This window comes from Phyllostomus hastatus, unplaced genomic scaffold, assembly GCF_019186645.2.
Source record: "Phyllostomus hastatus isolate PE091 unplaced genomic scaffold, TTU_PhHast_1.1 phas_contig_10, whole genome shotgun sequence".
NCBI lineage: Eukaryota > Metazoa > Chordata > Mammalia > Chiroptera > Phyllostomidae > Phyllostomus > Phyllostomus hastatus.
Window position 1 is genome coordinate 2,083,547 of NW_025333499.1, and position 17,495 is coordinate 2,101,041.

Here is a 17,495-nt window from a genome sequence, read left to right on the forward strand (position 1 = left end):
CAGCTAGCCTACACTGTTTGAGGTAAAGAAAGTATTGAATTGTTACGACACTCTTAGAGACCCATATGCTATAGTTCAAGGGGCATAAGCTTTGGAATTAGACATGGGTTTGAGTCTTACCAGATCTTTGTGACTGAGAGTTCATTAACCTGCCTGCATTTCCACATCTGTAAAACAGGGTTGATAATTCCTCCCTTATTGCATAATCAGTTAGTTCATTTTGTTTTCTTTAAAAATATGTATATATGTATATATATAAAATTTATTTTTAGAGAGAGGGGAAGGGAGGGAGAAAGAGGGAGAGAAACATCAATGCATGGTTGCCTCTCAAGCGCCCCCCTACTGGGGACCTGGCCTGCAACCCAGGCATGTGCCCTGACTGAGAATCATACTGGCTACCCTTTGGTTCACAGGCTCGCGCTCAAACCATTGAGCCATTCCAGCCAAGGCACTTAGTTCATTTTCTAAATACAGGCCACTTGGGTTTTGTGGTTTTTTTAACTGCCTACCTAGCAAGTATTACTTAGAGATATCACTATTAATATTTTGCTGTATTTCTTCAGTCTTTAAAAGATTGTTGAATGGGTAGTTCTCCTGACCTTTTCACTCAGCATTATACTAATGAGTTTGAGAGGCGCTGTCTTCCCATACCCTCTCTAGCATTATAAAGTATCTTAAATTTTTGTTACTGGGTGGCAAAGGAATATTTCACTGTTCTAATTTGCATGCTTTAATACATACATTTTCAAATTTACTGATCTTATGTCAGCTTGTTTTTTATTTAATGTCATATTAGATATATTCGTTGCAAATATTTTTGATGTGCTTTGGCATCTAGAGTTTTTGACAATTACGTACTCAAATATTTTTGGAAACTGAAGAGCAGAAAGAAAGCTTAAGAAACTATACAAATAATGGAAATGTAAGATACTATATCTAAAATAAAAAGACACATAAGAAGCTCAGGAAAATATTTATAACCCAATGTAGGTAATACTTTAGTAGGTAAATCAGTAGGAGAGATAAATATCCCAGTGACAAAATATAGCCATTTCAGAATAATTAAACTTTGTAGATAATCAGAGAAATGCAAATTAAATTTTTTTCCCTTGTGGATTTTTAAGATTTGTTCCTTGAGTCACAACTGTATACAAATTCCTGGTTCAGAACATTTCATAACTGCTAGCAAATTATTTAGCATAAGCTCCTCAAAGTGGAATTTTTAGATCCTTGGTTGTGCGTGTTTTAGACTTAAAGATGTCTGTTTTTGTTTTTTGTTTTTGTTTTGTTTTAGCAGCGTACTCAGTTTCTCCTTGCTGTGGTCAATACTAGGCATTGTTTTTTAAGAAAAACACTTATGGTTTTTCATTTGTTTGTTTGTTTGTTTGTTTTTAGAGAGGGAGAAAGAGAGGGAGAGAAACATCAATGAGTTGCCTCTCGCATGCCCCCAACTGGGGACCTGGCCTGCAACCCAGGCATGTGCCCTGACCAGGAATAGAACTGGTGACCCTTCGCTTTGTGGGAAGACACCCAACCCACTGAACCACATCAGTCAGGGGATGACATTTATGGATTTAAATTAAATTTTAATTTTTTTTAACCTTTTGATTCCTTTACCCATTTCACCCACTCCCCACCTCTGGCAGCTACCAGTCTGTTCTGTGTATCTGTGAGCTTGGTTTTTTAATTGCTTTTCAGTTTTAAAATTCCTTATATAAGTGAGATCATACAGTATTTGTCTATCTCTCTGGCTTATTTTACTTAGCATGTTGTCACAAATGACAGGATTTCATTTATGGCTGAGTAGTATTCGTACACACACACACAAACACCCCAAATCTTTTGTATCCATTTGTCCATCAATGGACACTTAGACTTATTTCACTTAGCATGTTGTCAGAAATGGCAAGACTTCGTTTATGTCTGAGTAGTATTCCATTGTGTGTGTGTGTGTATGTGTGCGCGTGTGTGCGTGTGTGTGTGCGTGTGCACATACCAAATCTTGTTTATCCATTTGTCTGTCACTGGACACTTAGATTAGATTGTTTCTATATCTTGGCTATTGTAAATAATACTGCAGTGAACATAGGGGTGCATATATTATTTTGAATTAGTATTTTCATTTTTATCAGATAAAAATACCCAAAAGTGCAAATGCTGGATCATATAGTAGTTGTATTTTTTGAGTTGCCTCCACACCGTTTTCTATAGTGACTGCATAAGAAAGATATTAATTCCTTTGTGTATCAGCAGCTCTGCAAAGGACTTTTTTCCCCTTGATTTGATATCTTTGTAGAAGCAAATCAATATTAACCATGGCAGTTGGTTTATATCCATCGAACTGGCAAGTGCTTTGTTTTACATTACCACAAGTAAGGAAATTCACACTCAGTTTACATTTATGTAGAATGGACAAGATGTTAAAGATAAACTTGCATCCCTGGTGCATTCCGTAAACTGCAAGGACCAGAGGGACTCAGGTACTCCTGATGAAACTGAACATCATGCTAGCATGTTAAATTGATGCTATGATGTTATTGTGTCTGGATCTTATGAACAGAAAACACAAACAACTTAGATGCCTTAGACCAGGGGTGTCAAACTCATTTTCACCGGGGGCCATATCAGCCTCACGGTTGCCTTCAAAGGGCTGAATGTAGAGCTCCTTGCCCCTAGTTAAGGAGTAGTTCCATTTATACAGTCCTAAAATTACATTCGGCCCTTTGGAGGCAACCACGAGGCTAGTGTGGCCCCGGTGAAAATGAGGTTGACACCCCTGCCTTAGACATATGTGTTCCAGAGGGTACCCTTTTGAAGTTTAAGGGTCTGCCACATCAGGAAAGTTTCCAGGGGTTCAGAGGTCTGGAAAATGTTAAGATTTCCCTTTTAAAGTGAGAGACATGTTGTTGCACCTTGTACCACACGCCATGAAGAAAGAGGAGTAGTGTATGTGGTGCTTCTTTGGAGTTTGGTGCTAATATACCACATTTGGGTGTGCTATTTTGATCCACTTACTGGATCACATCTAAAGTGATAGTGAAGTTGGGATATAGAAAAGACTCTGTAAAAGGTTCAGGCTATGTTGCAAGACACCCTACTATATGGACGTTATGACCTAGTAGATCCAGGTTTCTGACTTAGGTGTCAGCCAAGATGCTGTGTGATACTATGCTATGTAAAGCTATGCTATGTAAAGCTATGCTATGGTAGATGCAAGATGCTATGTGCTTGCCTTTGGCAAGCCCATATAGGAGAATCACAGCTAAGACCCCTAGAATTTTAGCCATGCTGTTTCCTGCCAACAACTATTCTAGCATTCAGAAAAATAGCTTTTGGTTTGCTGCAGGACCTTGATAAAGACTGAATGCCTAATTATGATATATATAACAAGTGATTACAAGACCCAAATGTTCATCATGAACTGGATGTTATTTAACCCACAGAATCATAAAATTGGATCTGCATAGCTGCATTCCATTATAATTGAAGTGATACATTTGATACTAGGCACAAGTGCACCACTGCATGAGCAGATGGTTCAGGCTCCCATGTTTCCTGTTTCTACTACTCACTACCTCTTCCTCAACCTATATGACTTCAAGAAGAGGGGAAAAATGCATGCCTAATTTATGGAAGGATTTTTATGCCAAGGACTTTACATACATTTAATGACCACAAAAATTTGAGGTAGCTCTTTAATAATGCTCACTTTAGAGGAAGAAAAGTTTGGGGACTTAGCTAAAAGAAAACCATTACCTTTAAGCCCTTATTGCTCCATGTTCTATTTTGGATGCTGAAAATGTTCCTGGTTTAAATCTCACAGCAACATTGATGGATAAATAGGTGGTATCTGTTCATTTTTCAGAAGAGGATACTGAGTGGGATTCAAAGAGGTAGTTTACCAACTACCTACTTCCAAAGCCCTTGCTCTTTGTAGTAGTATTCTGTTTTACAATATTTAAGCTTCTGTTATGTGAGATAAGCACTTCATATATGTGGCAAACATTTGAGCTTCATATTTCTGAGGTAGTCATTAGGTCTGTTTCCCTGGTAAGAAAACTGTGGCCTAGAGGTTGGACTTGCTCATAAACAAACAGCATAGTAAACATCAAGGTAAAAACTGGACCCACATTTGTTTGGTTCTAAATCTAGGCCCATCCCAGGATACTATACTGCTGTTACAGAGTTGGAGAGCAAGTGGAATCACTTCCACTTGCCATCCATTAGTAGACTGCCATCTGTCCCAGCCTATCCCCTGCTTCACTTTCAGAAACTTTACTATAAACTCTCAATCCATCCATACCTTGTTTACCTGACAAATAGGCTCTTCCGTCGGTAAAAGAGAGCTGCAGTGTATGGAAATGGGGACCCTAAGTAAGAATAGAGCCTTGGTTTTTTGAAGTTCAGAAGCTCTTGGCCCTCTTACAATTGGAGGGTTTAATGTTACAGAAAAATATTGCCAATGCTAATCTTCACCTTTAACTGTGAATTCACTAGGGCTTTTCAGTGTTCTTCTGGTTCACCATTCCTTATCAGGCACTCTGGTTCACTTTCACACTGAGGTACAGATTCCTTCATTTTGTTTTTATTGATGTTTAGCTTGTTTCCTTTATTTACTCTGTTGTTTGTATCCTTCCTAGTAGTTTGTCTACATCTAAAGTTTATCTGAGTTTTAAAGATGCACAGACGGATTGATTGTTTCATTATAAGATTTCCATTTTAATCCCAAGGGATCGTCTGGCAAATTTCCACTTAAGTAGTTATTCTATCAAAAGTTAAATTTCTGAGTGTATTGGCTTAAGGATTTATTTTTCCATTTTTCTTCTTTGTGTCTCCTTTATCTTCCAAAACACCCTTTGTGAATATCTGTTTTTCTCAGCCTGCAGACTGCAGAGCCTTAATAGACAAACTCAAAGTTTGTAATGATGAGCAACTCCTCTTGGAACTGCAGCAGATCAAAACATGGAACATTGGAAAGGTAAGTGAACCCCTGCTCCCAAAAGACAGGGCTTCCTGGACTAGTACATCTTTTTGTATGCTCCGATATGGAAAGAAGAACCATAATGAGGTAGCTTCATTCACCAATTACTTAATAAGCATTTAGGTATGTCTAGCACAGCTCTAGATTAGTAGTAGCTTTTAGCCCATGAATGGTTGCCAAGGAAATTTTGAAAGAAATGAAATGTGAAGGAAATTTTGCTAGCTGAGGAAGAAGAACATTTACATGGATGATGATAAAGAATTTCAACTGCAAAATTCCTGGCAGTACAAGTTGAGATAGCCTTAGGATTTATACTTTTAATTTAAAAGAATTTTCTTTTGATAACTAAAAATGAGCACTCCAAATGAAATAGGTTCTGGCAGGGAGAGTCCCTGTGTTTGTAGACCTCAGAAGGCAGCCAGAATTCTCCCTCTGAGGATTATTAGCAAAGGGGTTTTTGTGGCATCTACTGGTGGTCGTATATGTAGAGAGAGACTTTGGCTATAACAATGAATTCACATCCACATGGCTCCAAATACACTCTTTCTCATATGGGTTTCTGTATTGGTTGGGGGAGTTGAAGAGAAGCAGAGATGGAAAGTGAACTTATCTAGGTATCATGTGCAGCAATTCATTGTAACAGTGCACTCACACAAACACCTTATTCTTATCTTCCTCTTTCTCTTTCTCCAGTGTGAGTTATATCACTGGGTGGATCTGTTGGACCGCTTTGATGGAATTCTGGCAGATGCTGGACAGACAGTGGAGAATATGTCGTGGATGCTTGTGTGTGATCGACCAGAAAAAGAACAGCTGAAAATGCTTCTCTTAGCTGTGTTGAACTTCACAGCCTTGCTCATTGAGTACAGCTTTTCCCGGCATCTGTACAGTTCCATAGAGGTAGGAGAGGTTCAGGCCTGTGTGATCTGTTCCTAACTAGAATTGTTCATGTCCTGAAATAAGGAAATTGCTATTACTCCCTGAGAATTACTTCTTTCCTTTTCATTTCCTTTCATGGAACTCTAGGATTTTCCATGTCGGAGACAATAGTAGGATGTTTCTTGGATGTAGACACCCTTCACAGGATTGATGGGAAAATTCTTTACACTCACCTTTATCCTGCCTTTTAAGATTCAAGAAATTAATGAGACTGTAATACATGTATTGAAGCATTCTTAGGAATTTGCAGGAATTGATTTTTTCCCCCATGTTATTAGAGCAGCCTCAAATTACTTTTAAACTATTAATATCACAGGATATTTCACAGGAATATCCTGTGCACAGGAATCCATGAGCTTTTGAGTTGGTCAGAATCACTATAAGAAGAAGGCTGGCAGTCCTTAACCTTTTAGCCTAGCTTTAGACTTTTCTGTCACTATTGGTTAAGTGCCCTATTGCTGTGTGTTAATTTTCCTAAGACTTAAAAATAAAAAAAAAATTAAAAAAAAACAGAATCAGAACAAACAAGCAGAAAGAAAATAGCTTAGGAAAAGAAGTGGAACAACTGAACTGCAGACCTACACTGAGAGTTTTAAGTGGGGAATGGATAAGCAGTCTGTTGAAGGTGAAACAGATTAGCTGCAACTGGAAGTCCATGGTCTTTGGGGTAATCAGCAACCAGAAATACCTGGATTCATTTCCACTTGAATTACCACATTTTGCCCAAATACATACTTTTTGCCCTAATTTTTTTGAGGGAGAATTAAGGATGCACATTATACATGGGTATAATAATCACATACCACAGGCCATAATAATTTTGTGTATAATGCACACCAAAACGTGAGTGTGCATTATGCACAGGAGCACATTATACATGGCAAAATATGGTACATGCTACTGATTTTAATGTTAACCAAATGCTTCAATATACTGGTGAGTTTTGACTGTGTTAAAAAATCCAAATAAACACTATAGATTTTACAGTGGATAGATTTGTACTCTATTTGTATAGATCACTATAGATTTGTACAGGCATATGACTGTTACATACACTGTGCTATAACAGTCATATGTCACCAGGTGTTTGTATCTTTAGCTTCTTCTGTATGGAGGGCCCTGTGTTTTAATTAATTCCAATTTCTGTCATAAAGGATGCAGAAGGAGCATAGAGTTATCTTTTTTTTTTACAATACTTTTAGTCTAGTTTGAGAGCGTTCTTGAGTTCCACTATGTATTAAAATACCACATTTGAGTTGGCTTTTTGTTTTGTTTTTGTTATCTGTTTCTTCCTATGGGGACACCTGTGCAATTTTGAACGGTTCAATTTTATAGCTTTTATTGGACTTTCTGACTTGCTGCCAGATTGTAAGTTTCTTGTGTTGTAGATGCTCAAATAGTTATAAATGTTTTTGTATGTATTCTTAAACTTCTTGATAGCTTTATAAATGTTGACAAATCTACATTGGCATTTTAAGTTTTCAAGGCCTGGTGTGCTTGATGCCATGAATTTGCCCTTTTTTTGTCCCCTATAGCATTTGACAACTTTATTGGCTTCCTCTGATATGCAAGTGGTGCTGGCAGTCCTTAACCTTCTGTATGTATTTAGCAAAAGATCAAATTACATCACACGCCTTGGATCTGACAAGAGAACCCCACTGCTAACCCGGCTGCAACATTTGGCAGAGGTGAGTTATGCATGAAGAGTTGGAAGGGCACAAACATTGGACCATGTAGCACCTCTTCACAGGTGTTTCTTGCAGTTTCAAAATGGATAGGAGTCCCTAAGTTAGCTTTAGTAGTCTAACTGAGTAGAACTATTAGAGCCCACTTAGCTAGTTCCAAAAAAACCTAAGAAATATTCTCAAATAATGGAATAACTTTAAGGGATTTAATGAATCTCTGCTCACAAAGCAGAATCCCTCTTTGTTTTAAAATGTTTAAAAATGGCAACTTTCTCTTGAAAGGAGGTTCAGAATCAGATTCTACTTTGGAAGGAAATATGGTGCAATAAAAGATCTTAATTTGTTTCCTGGCCCTGCTTATTAGCTCTGATATGAGTTTTCATCTGGCAATTTAGTATTTCTACCATAAGAGTAGTTTCAGAATAAAAAAATTTAAGGTACTTAGTGTTATGCTCAAGAATTGGTTTGTGATGGTAGTAATTATAATTAAAGGCAAAAGCTCTCAGAAGTTTAGCTCAACCAAACTACTGTCCAATGTTCCTAGAGCCAAATTGACAATACATACTCAGGTTTGAGAAAGAGAGCCATTGCTGGAGAGCTTTCTTAGAAGAAAATTGATAAGGCTGATTTTTAAAAAACTGATTAACAGTTAACTCACAAATAATAGCTCAAGTTTTAGGCTGTTACTAAGTACATGATTACTTTAAAATATTTTTGTATGATTACCAATGTAACACAGTATTGTGAAAATTCTCTAGGACATATAGGAAAGTATAAAGAAAATATCAACCACCTATAACAAATGGTACCCACTTTAAGATTTGATCATATTTTCTTGCATTTACAAATATGTACAAAGAGGTATGCAACATATTTTCCTAACATATTGCAAATATTATCTCTTGCTATTAAAAAATGCAAAACAGTTCAATATTGGATCCCCCAAGTAACAGTTAAAAGGAAAAAGAAGCCATATCTCAATAGATGGGTTTTTGTTTTGTTTTGAAGATATTTATTTATTCATTCATTCATTCATTCATTCATTCATTCATTCATTCATTTATTTATTTATTTTTAGAGAGAGGGGAAGGGAAGGAGAAAGAGGGGGAGAGAAACATCAATGTTTGGTTGCCTTTCACACGCCCCCCACTGGGCACCTGGCCCACAACCCAGGCATGTGCCCTGACTCGGAACTGAACCGAGACCCCTTGGTCCACAGGCCAGTGCTCAATCCACTGAGCCAAACCAGCCAGGGCAGGTGTTTTAAAAATATTTAATAAATTCGGCACAGTAATAAAAACTAATATGATCTTGTAGGAAACTTTTAAGTTTATAAATTATCTACCAGAAGTCATAATGGAAAAACTTTTAAAGCATTTCCACTGATTCAGAAGTCACACAAAAATGCCACCTATTAACTTATGTCACTTAATTTTGTAGTAGATGTCCTAAACAATACAAGAGGAAAGAAAGAAATAAGGGTTACAAATAAAAAACAAAACTCATTATTTGTAGGTGATAGGATTGAGATTCTTGGTTTTCTGGGGAGATAATATAAAATTATTAGAACTAATGAAAGTACAGTGAGGCGACCAAGTAAGCAATTAGTATACAGAAACAAAAGTTCCTTGTTATAGAGGACACATGGACAATAATGGGGGGTGGAGGTGGGAGGGAGGTGGGGAGGGCTGGGAGATTGGGCTGGGGTGGGAGGAAAAGACAGAAAACTGTACTTGAACAATTTTTTAAAATGTGGGAAAAATAAATTTAAAAATAAAAAAGCTCCTCCATACATTAGTAATAACCAACTTAGAAAAAGTCTTCATTTATAGTATCAACATACAGTGTCTCTAAAATTTCCATATTGGGTAAGGCTAAATTTAAGAGAAGATAATGTGGAAGATTATGTATTGTGATCTACTGGAGAAGAGAGAATTCTTAAAAATGCCAAAGCATAAATCAAAAGGTAAAAATTTGAATTTTATAATACAAAATGAAGACTTTTTGGTGGAAGATGTCATAATTCAGTGCAACTCTTAAGGTGCCTGCACTGAAATTTAAATCACACTCCTTTCTTCATGAAGAAAGACAATCAATTGGACAAGGTACTTACTGATGTGATTGAGTAACATTCTGGTGCGGTCTCATTTTGTCATGGACCTGTAACATTCAAACAGTTGGTGGAATAGCAGCTGGTCTGGAGACAACATCAAGCAGCACTGCGAAAGACAAAAGTTAATAGACTGGTGATAGATTGAGAGGTTTTTAAGCAATGTTTTGAAACTGACAAGGAACTGTTAATGTAGAATATCCAAGGAGTGCCTTCAAATCAACAAAGATAAGCAGACAAAGGATATGGATAGACAATTCACAGACCAGGGAATTCAGCATGTTGAACAGATGCTCAAACTCATTAACAATTAGAGAAATACAAATAAAACGAGCTGTATCAGATGAGCAGAAATTAGAAAACTATATTATGGTAAGTGCTAGCAGGCATCTGAGGCTATAGGAACCCTTACTGGTAATCCTGGGTATACATCCCAAAGATAATCACATGATTCTGTAAGGTGCCATCTGTGAGAATATTGCATCATTATGATAGGGAGAAGTTGTAGGCAATCTGGGTGTCCATTATTGGTAGGTTGAAAATAAAATATGGTGCATGCATACTATGGAATAAAAGTGCTGAGTGGAGGGGAGAGTTAAAAAAGTGTTTACTGTTCAGTACCATTTCTGAAACTTAAAAATGTATATGTAAAAGCAAAGTGTAGTTTTGAGAAAACAAAAGGATAGATAACAGTGAAGTCTTACCTTTGGTGAAGAGAAAGCAATGCAAATGGCAATAATGGGTCAAATGGTTTATATAAGTAAGTAAAAGAAAGTAAACCTAACCAGCAATATTTAAGATCTGATAAAACAAAACTAAACCTTTACTTACAGATTTTTAAAAAATGATCTAAATTTGTTAACAGAGAACAGGTATCATCTTTTCATGGGAAGACTCAGTAGTATACTAGAGGCTCTCTTTGATGAAATTAAAAACTAAAACACAAGTGTCAATTCTGTTACCTTTCTTTCTAAGGTAGAACCAAGGACTTTACTTTGAGTAAGAGACAGTCTCTTATCTTACTTACATAAACTACAGCTATAATCTGATTTCTTTAAAGTGCAGGAACATTGTAAAGATTTCAGTTAGGAAAGGAATCTGAATACAGAATTATAAATTTTTGTAATTTGCCCCTGAATCTCTTTTCCCTAATTTGACAGTATTTTTACTTTAGTACCTTGCCTTTTAATCTTTGCAAAATATTCAGCTTAGTTTTTATAAAATAATTCCCTTTTCAGTTTAAATCATTACATAGTATTTAAGATTACATCATTATAATACATACAGGTGTCATAAATGAGCTTAGGGACAAGTAAGCCTGTTTTGGCACACATACAGATAACTGGTGGCAGCAAAGGACTGCCTGCACAGGCTGCATCAACCAATATGTTTTACAGAAGGCTTGGAAAATGCCGTTAATCTGTCATATTGGTTAAATGGAGACCTGTTAATAGCATCAACTGAAAGTAGAAATGCACAAAAAATATCCGAGAAAACATTGATTAAGAGTCAGGGTTTTAAGTTCTTTACGTGGCACAGGAACAGGCAAATATGTCTGCAGAACAAAATTGTAAGCCTTAAGATCAAAACAGTGGGGCAGTTGGCTGTTTGAGGGAAGAATGTGTTTAGATCATTTCTTCACTCTATTCACATCAATCTTAGAAACATATTTAAAGGTGAATATAAGCAACTTATAAGGTCATTGATGAGGAAGTATTTTTTAAGAAAGTGAAGAAACCTAGAGGCCATTTTAAAAATTGACAGATTTTAGCATGTTAAAATATTAAAATTTCTGTATAACAGTTATAAATAAAAGATGAACTCAAACTGGAAAAATATTTGCAATACATACAACAAAGGAGTAATTTGTAAATAGCTTCTATAAATGAACAAAAATGTAAGTAACCCAGTAGAAAAATATTCAAAAGCATGTAAGTAGACGATTCACAGAGGAATACAAAGTTTTGTTTTCTTTTTTGAATTGGCCACTAAGCCCTGGCTAGTGTGTCTCAGTGGATTGAGTGCTGGCCTGTTAACCAGAGTTAGGGCACATTCTCAGTCAGGGCACATGCCTGGGTTGTAGTCCAGGTCCCCAGTTGGGGGTGTGTGAGAGGCAACCACACGTTGATGTTTTCTTTCTCTTTCCCTTGTCCTCTAAATTGGACACTAAAACATGAAAAGATTGCACTAAGTGTACTCAGGGGAAATGTACATTGAAGTGAGGTAGGTTGTCTAGGTTGTGGGGAAACAGGTACTTACAGGCTGTTAGTATATGAATACCCTTTTGTAGGGTATTGGCATCACTTTTCATTTGAAACTATGTTACAAGCAAATTCAAATGGTCAGGAAAATGTATGCATGAGTATTCTTATTGTACCATTGTTTGTTAAAAATTTTGAAACATCATATTTAACATGCTATATGCCTACACGTGACCCTGAAAGATATCAGTGAAGTGATCTCTTAGCAAAAAAAGTAGTTGAAGATCCCCATTTATGGTTTTTCAAAAGTCCAAAAGTAAAACTATAGTAATAAAGTCCTTTAAGTTACATATCTAATTGTAGATAGACAAAGGGAATTGATATATCTACGTTCTGTAGAACGTAGACAAAGGGAATTGAATTTGGAAAGAAGATAGGTAAGTTTTACTTTTGTTCTCTACTTCAAATATTTTATAGCTATAGTATATTATATATTACTTGTGTAATTAACTACGAGAATTGTTCATGACTCTTCACAGATGTATTTCTAGTGACTGTGTGTACTGTAGTTTAATTGTTACCTGATTTAATACCTATTATATGTAATCCTCTTAATATCTGAGGGTAGGAATTTTTTTACATATATTAATGGGAATTCTTTCTATGTTTTAATTTTTGTTTCAATTATAGTTGACACTCAATATTATTTTAGCTTAAGGTGTACATCTTTAGTGGTCAAACATTTATTTGTAAGTAATCCCATGATAAGCCTTGCACCCACCTGACACCATATATAGTTATTAACAATATTATTGACTACATTCCCTAAGCTGTACCTTACATCCCCATGTCTATTTTGTAACTTCCAATTTGTACTTCGTAATTCCTCTACCTTTTTCACCCAGCCCCCTTATCGTCCTCCCCTCTGGCAACTATCAGTCTGTTTTGTATATCTATGAATCTGTTTCTCTTATGTTTGTTAATTTATTTTTTTATTTCACATATTTCATACTTAATTAAATTAAATGATCTGACCACTTAGAAAGTAAAAATTAAGATGCAGACTGTACTTTTACATGGCACACATGGCAAAGTGTGCAATTTTTCTTTCGCTGTTGTTTTTGATAAGTCAGGATTATCATGTTCTTTTCTTCCCTTGGATCATTCTATCACCAGGAAGAATTGCTTAAATGTTTGCTATTATGTTCCTCCTTATTTTGGACCCCTTTTAACTTTCACAGATTTATTCTTTTTGTTCTGAATTGGGCTAAAATAGAAACTGTGGATTGAAGGTTGCTTTCTAGTCCTGGACAATTTAGAATCTTGACAGATACAGTACATTGCTGGTTTTGCTAATTTATTTTGTGCTTGATTCTTTGCTGTTACAAGTAAAAGAATCTTACAGGTTTTTGAGGTTAGAAATAATATGCTAGGTGTTTAGTTATAGTAGCTGCCATTACTACTAGCCCCCATTAAAATTTCAAAATTTTGCCCTGGCTTGTGTGGCTCAGTTGGTTGGGAGTTGTCATGCAAACCAAATGGTTACAGGTACGGTTCCAGGTCAGGGCACGTGCCTGGGTTGTGGGTTCAGTCCTCCTGAGTCCGGGGTATGTGCAGGAGGCAACTAATGATTCTCTTTGGCATCAATGTTTCTCTCCCTCTCTTTCTCTGTCCCTCTCTCTAGAATCAATAAAAGAAAAAAAATGTTTTAATTTTAAAGCTTTGTTTTTCTCTAAACTGTAAAATTTCTTTTTTAATTTTTATTTTAATTGTTGTTCAAGTACAGTTTTCTGTCTTTTACTCCCATCCCAGCCCTCCCCACCTCCCTTCCATTTCCACCCCCCCCTCCCCCAATTTTTGTCCATGTGTCTTTTATACTTGTTCCTGTAAACTCTTCCCCTTTTCGCCTGAAGTTCCCTCCCCTCTCTGCTCTGGTCACTGTCAGTCTGTTCTCTCTTTCAGTGTCTTATTATAACCTGCTGATGTGGGCTGCTTTGCCCTACATCTTCCTTTTGGTATGTAACTTTCGTTCTTGTGACAGTGGTCATTATAGACATTTTGGTTCATGTCTCTTGATAGACAGCTTCCCAAATCTGAATTTCTTTTGTTAATCTCTGGTCTGTGCAACAAACACAAACATTCTCTTACATGTAGCTAAGAACCTGGGTTTAGGAATCAGTCCTAGTTCTGTCAACAGATCAAATTAGTCTCAGCTTACGTATCTGTAACTTGGGGGTTCTGATATCTACCTCATTGTTTTTAGGATTAAACTAAACATCATAAACTGATCACTGAAGATGGCTATGAGAACATAAATTATGTAACATTCTTTTTTATTTTTACTTTCTTTTACAACTGTATACATTATTTTATATAAATACATATATACGATCACATGATTTTTTCAGTGCAGGCTTTTTCCTCTTGGGTCATCTTCCCACAACCTAAAATGTGTCCTTTTGTATGTATTTTTATCTTCATATTATAGTGACATGTTTAGGGTATTTTTGTTATTAAATTACAAAGATAGGGTACTTACATCTCAGTTTTCTTATTTAATCCTTTTAAAAATTATTTTATTATTGTTCAATTACAGTTGTCTGCATTTACCCCCCACCACTCAGTGCCACCCCAGCCAAACCCACCTCCCTCCCTTGCTTCCACACCCCTGCCTTGGTTTTGTCCATGTGTCCTTTATAGTTGTTCCTGAAAACTTTAAGTCACTCTGTATAGTTGTAAGTCATTTTCTTTTAATGGCTTATATTCCATAGTTTGGATTTTCCATAATTCAGCTATTTCTCAACTAATGCATATTCATGTTTTTCCTGTTAAGAACAATGATTTCTACATTAAGTAATCTTGTATATATGCCCTTACTTACTGATATTTTTGATTCTATGCTAGAATCTCAGATATCTTTGTTACTTTAATTGGCACTTAGGTGAAGAGTAATGAATTTGAGCATCTTTTCATGTTTTGCCATTAAGATTTGCTGTTGTGAATTGTCAGTTCATATATTTTACCCATTTTTCCATTGCTTTAGTGTTTCCGAACTATAAAAACTGTTGGAGATATTAGCCCTTTGTCATCTGTTAAAAGTATGAAGTATGTTATCCCCTCTGGCTGCTGTGGCTTAGTGGATTCAGTACCAGCCTGTGAACCAAAGGGTTGCAGGTTGGATTCCCAGTCAGGTCACATGCCTGGGTTGCAGGCCAGGTCCCTCAGTAGGGGGCGCTCGAGGGGCAACCACATGTTGATGTTTCCCTCTCTCCCTCCCTTCCCCTCTCTAAAAGTAAGTAAAATCTTTAAAAAAAAAAAAAGTATGGTATCCTTTAATATTTGTTTTCTTTGTTGCATTTGCGTACATAGTGTTTTCCAAAAATGGTTCAGAAATAGTGTTTTATGGCATTTAAAAGTTTTGAATAGCATGTTTTAGTCTTTGTGAAAAATTACTTTGTACGTGGAATCTTTGCTCATGATAGTTTTAGTGGCTCAATCCAGTGGTGTGGGCTGACAGTGAATATGAATAGTGATTAGTGAACTGCAAATGTAGGGGAAGTTCTCCAGAAAGACTAGTTGAATTGGTTAGTTAATGCTAAGGTCTAGTACACAGGTTCTCAAACTTGAGCATGCACCAGAATCACCTTATTAAAGCATAGATTGATCTCCCTCCCTTGCTCACACCCACTCTGGGTTCTGATTCAGTAAGCTTAGGGGTAGGTCTTGATAATATGTGTTGCTAACAAGTTTCCAGGTGATACTAAGGCTGCTGGTCCTGGGACTACACTTGGAGAATCACTGGTCTTTTCTGTCCTATTAGGGTCAAGTTACAGAATTTTAACAAATTCTTCATACAGTCATACTTTAGTTCTAGAATGTCTCCCATCTTGAACAATTTGGTTCTTAACCATGTTCACAGAAAAGTATCTCAGTTGTTGAACAAAACTTTGGTTTTGACATGACAACCCATTCATGTTGATATGTGTATGATCACTCATGTGTCTCTCAGGTGACAAAGGGGTTTTGAACAAATCACTTCTCAGTCTTCTGGAATGAATTAAGTTCCAGAACTGAAGTTCCACTGTAGTTCCATCTCAAAGAGCATCAGGTCTTTTCCCTGATGTCTCAATGCTTTTTAGCAAGTCTCATCTAGTGAGGTGATGTCAAATATGCCTTTCTGGCATGGTTGATGTAATATTTATTGAGTGTCTAGTTAATTGCCAGGATCATATGGTAGTACTATTGAGTATAGATGAGGACAATGAAGCTGAGTTATACTATTTGAGGGGAAAACCAATAGGCTTCTCACACCTGATAAAATGTAAAATGTTACTATCTTCTGTTTTTGTCTTAGATATTTGAAGTTGCTGGAGTATGGTTTTTATTCTAAATCTGGGTGTCAGCCTGAGACCTAGCTCTGAATCCATACCCAAATATTCCAGTTGTGACATCATTCAAGAGATATATGACCAACACTGTACTGAATATAGTATAAAATATGTTCTTTTCTCTAAAAAGTTCACATGGTAGTTGAGAAAACAACTAGTTATTCTGTGTAGTACTGACTAATAAGTACCTTAGAATCTTAAACCTTCCATAGATTTATCTTGTTGGCTACAAAACAAATTTTTCTTTATATTAAAAATATGTGCTCAGCATTTTAAAAATTTTAAAATGTATAGAAGAAAATTCATCATAATGTGTATATTCTTAGTGTTTTGGTACACTTTTTCAAGTCCTCATTTTATGCATATGTCTTTACATAGCTGAATGCATATAGTATATAATTTTATATCCTACGTTATTTACTTAGCACACAAGCATCAGTGTTTTCGTATATTAACTTTACCTAATTTTGTAAGAAATGTCTCTTTGTATTTAATATACTGGTAATATTTCATAAATGTCACAACATCACAGACTTTCATGAATCAAGTTTGGCTTGAATATGTTCTTTTGAGGGTCCCAGCTTACTACAACTTTCTTAATTGTGTAGGTACTTGATTTTTATTAGATACCAAAATATGGAAAGAGATTTTGTGGTAACAGTAATAATAGAAGTATTCTAAAACAATTGTGACAACACAAAAAACAAAAGGCAAGATGTGAAGATGTACCGCCTTTCAACCTTATTCTGCTTTGCAAAATCAGGTCCTTGGATTGAATTACCTTTTCTGCTATGTGGCATCAAGTGTTAATTTGGTTTATCCTTATGGTTTTCAGCAATAGCCAAGAAAATGCTGTAAACATAATGAGGAAGCACTTTTCCTATTAAGTATTAAAACTTTTAAAAACAAAGCTACAGGAACTAAAACAGTGTGGTAATAACAGTGGAATTGACCAGTTAAAAGTTTCTAGAAACAGATCTAACATATAAGAATCAAATTTATAGTAAAGATGGCATTTTAAATTAGCAGGATAAAAGGAAAATTATTAAATAAATGGTATTTTTAAAACTGGCTAGCTATTTGCAAGGTAATTAAGGTAGATCCTGCTTCATCAAAGTAATTTAAAGCATGAAGCTATAAGCATTGACAGAAAGTACAACTATATGTTTTTATGTTGTTTGGGGTGAGCAA

The 17,495-nt window shown here is 35.9% G+C and overlaps 1 protein-coding gene across 14 annotated transcripts in view; it reads left to right on the forward strand.

Moving 5' to 3' along the window:
- The window catches only part of HUWE1 (HECT, UBA and WWE domain containing E3 ubiquitin protein ligase 1), a 156,512-nt gene that overhangs the window by 33,155 nt on the left and 105,862 nt on the right, over positions 1–17,495 (forward strand). For all 14 annotated transcript variants that reach the window (XM_045832740.1, XM_045832716.1, XM_045832783.1 and 11 more), the window contains 3 exons: positions 4,880–4,978; positions 5,675–5,881; positions 7,456–7,608. In XM_045832740.1, the coding sequence (XP_045688696.1) occupies positions 4,880–4,978; positions 5,675–5,881; positions 7,456–7,608 (459 nt within the window). The remainder of the gene's footprint in view (positions 1–4,879; positions 4,979–5,674; positions 5,882–7,455; positions 7,609–17,495) is intronic.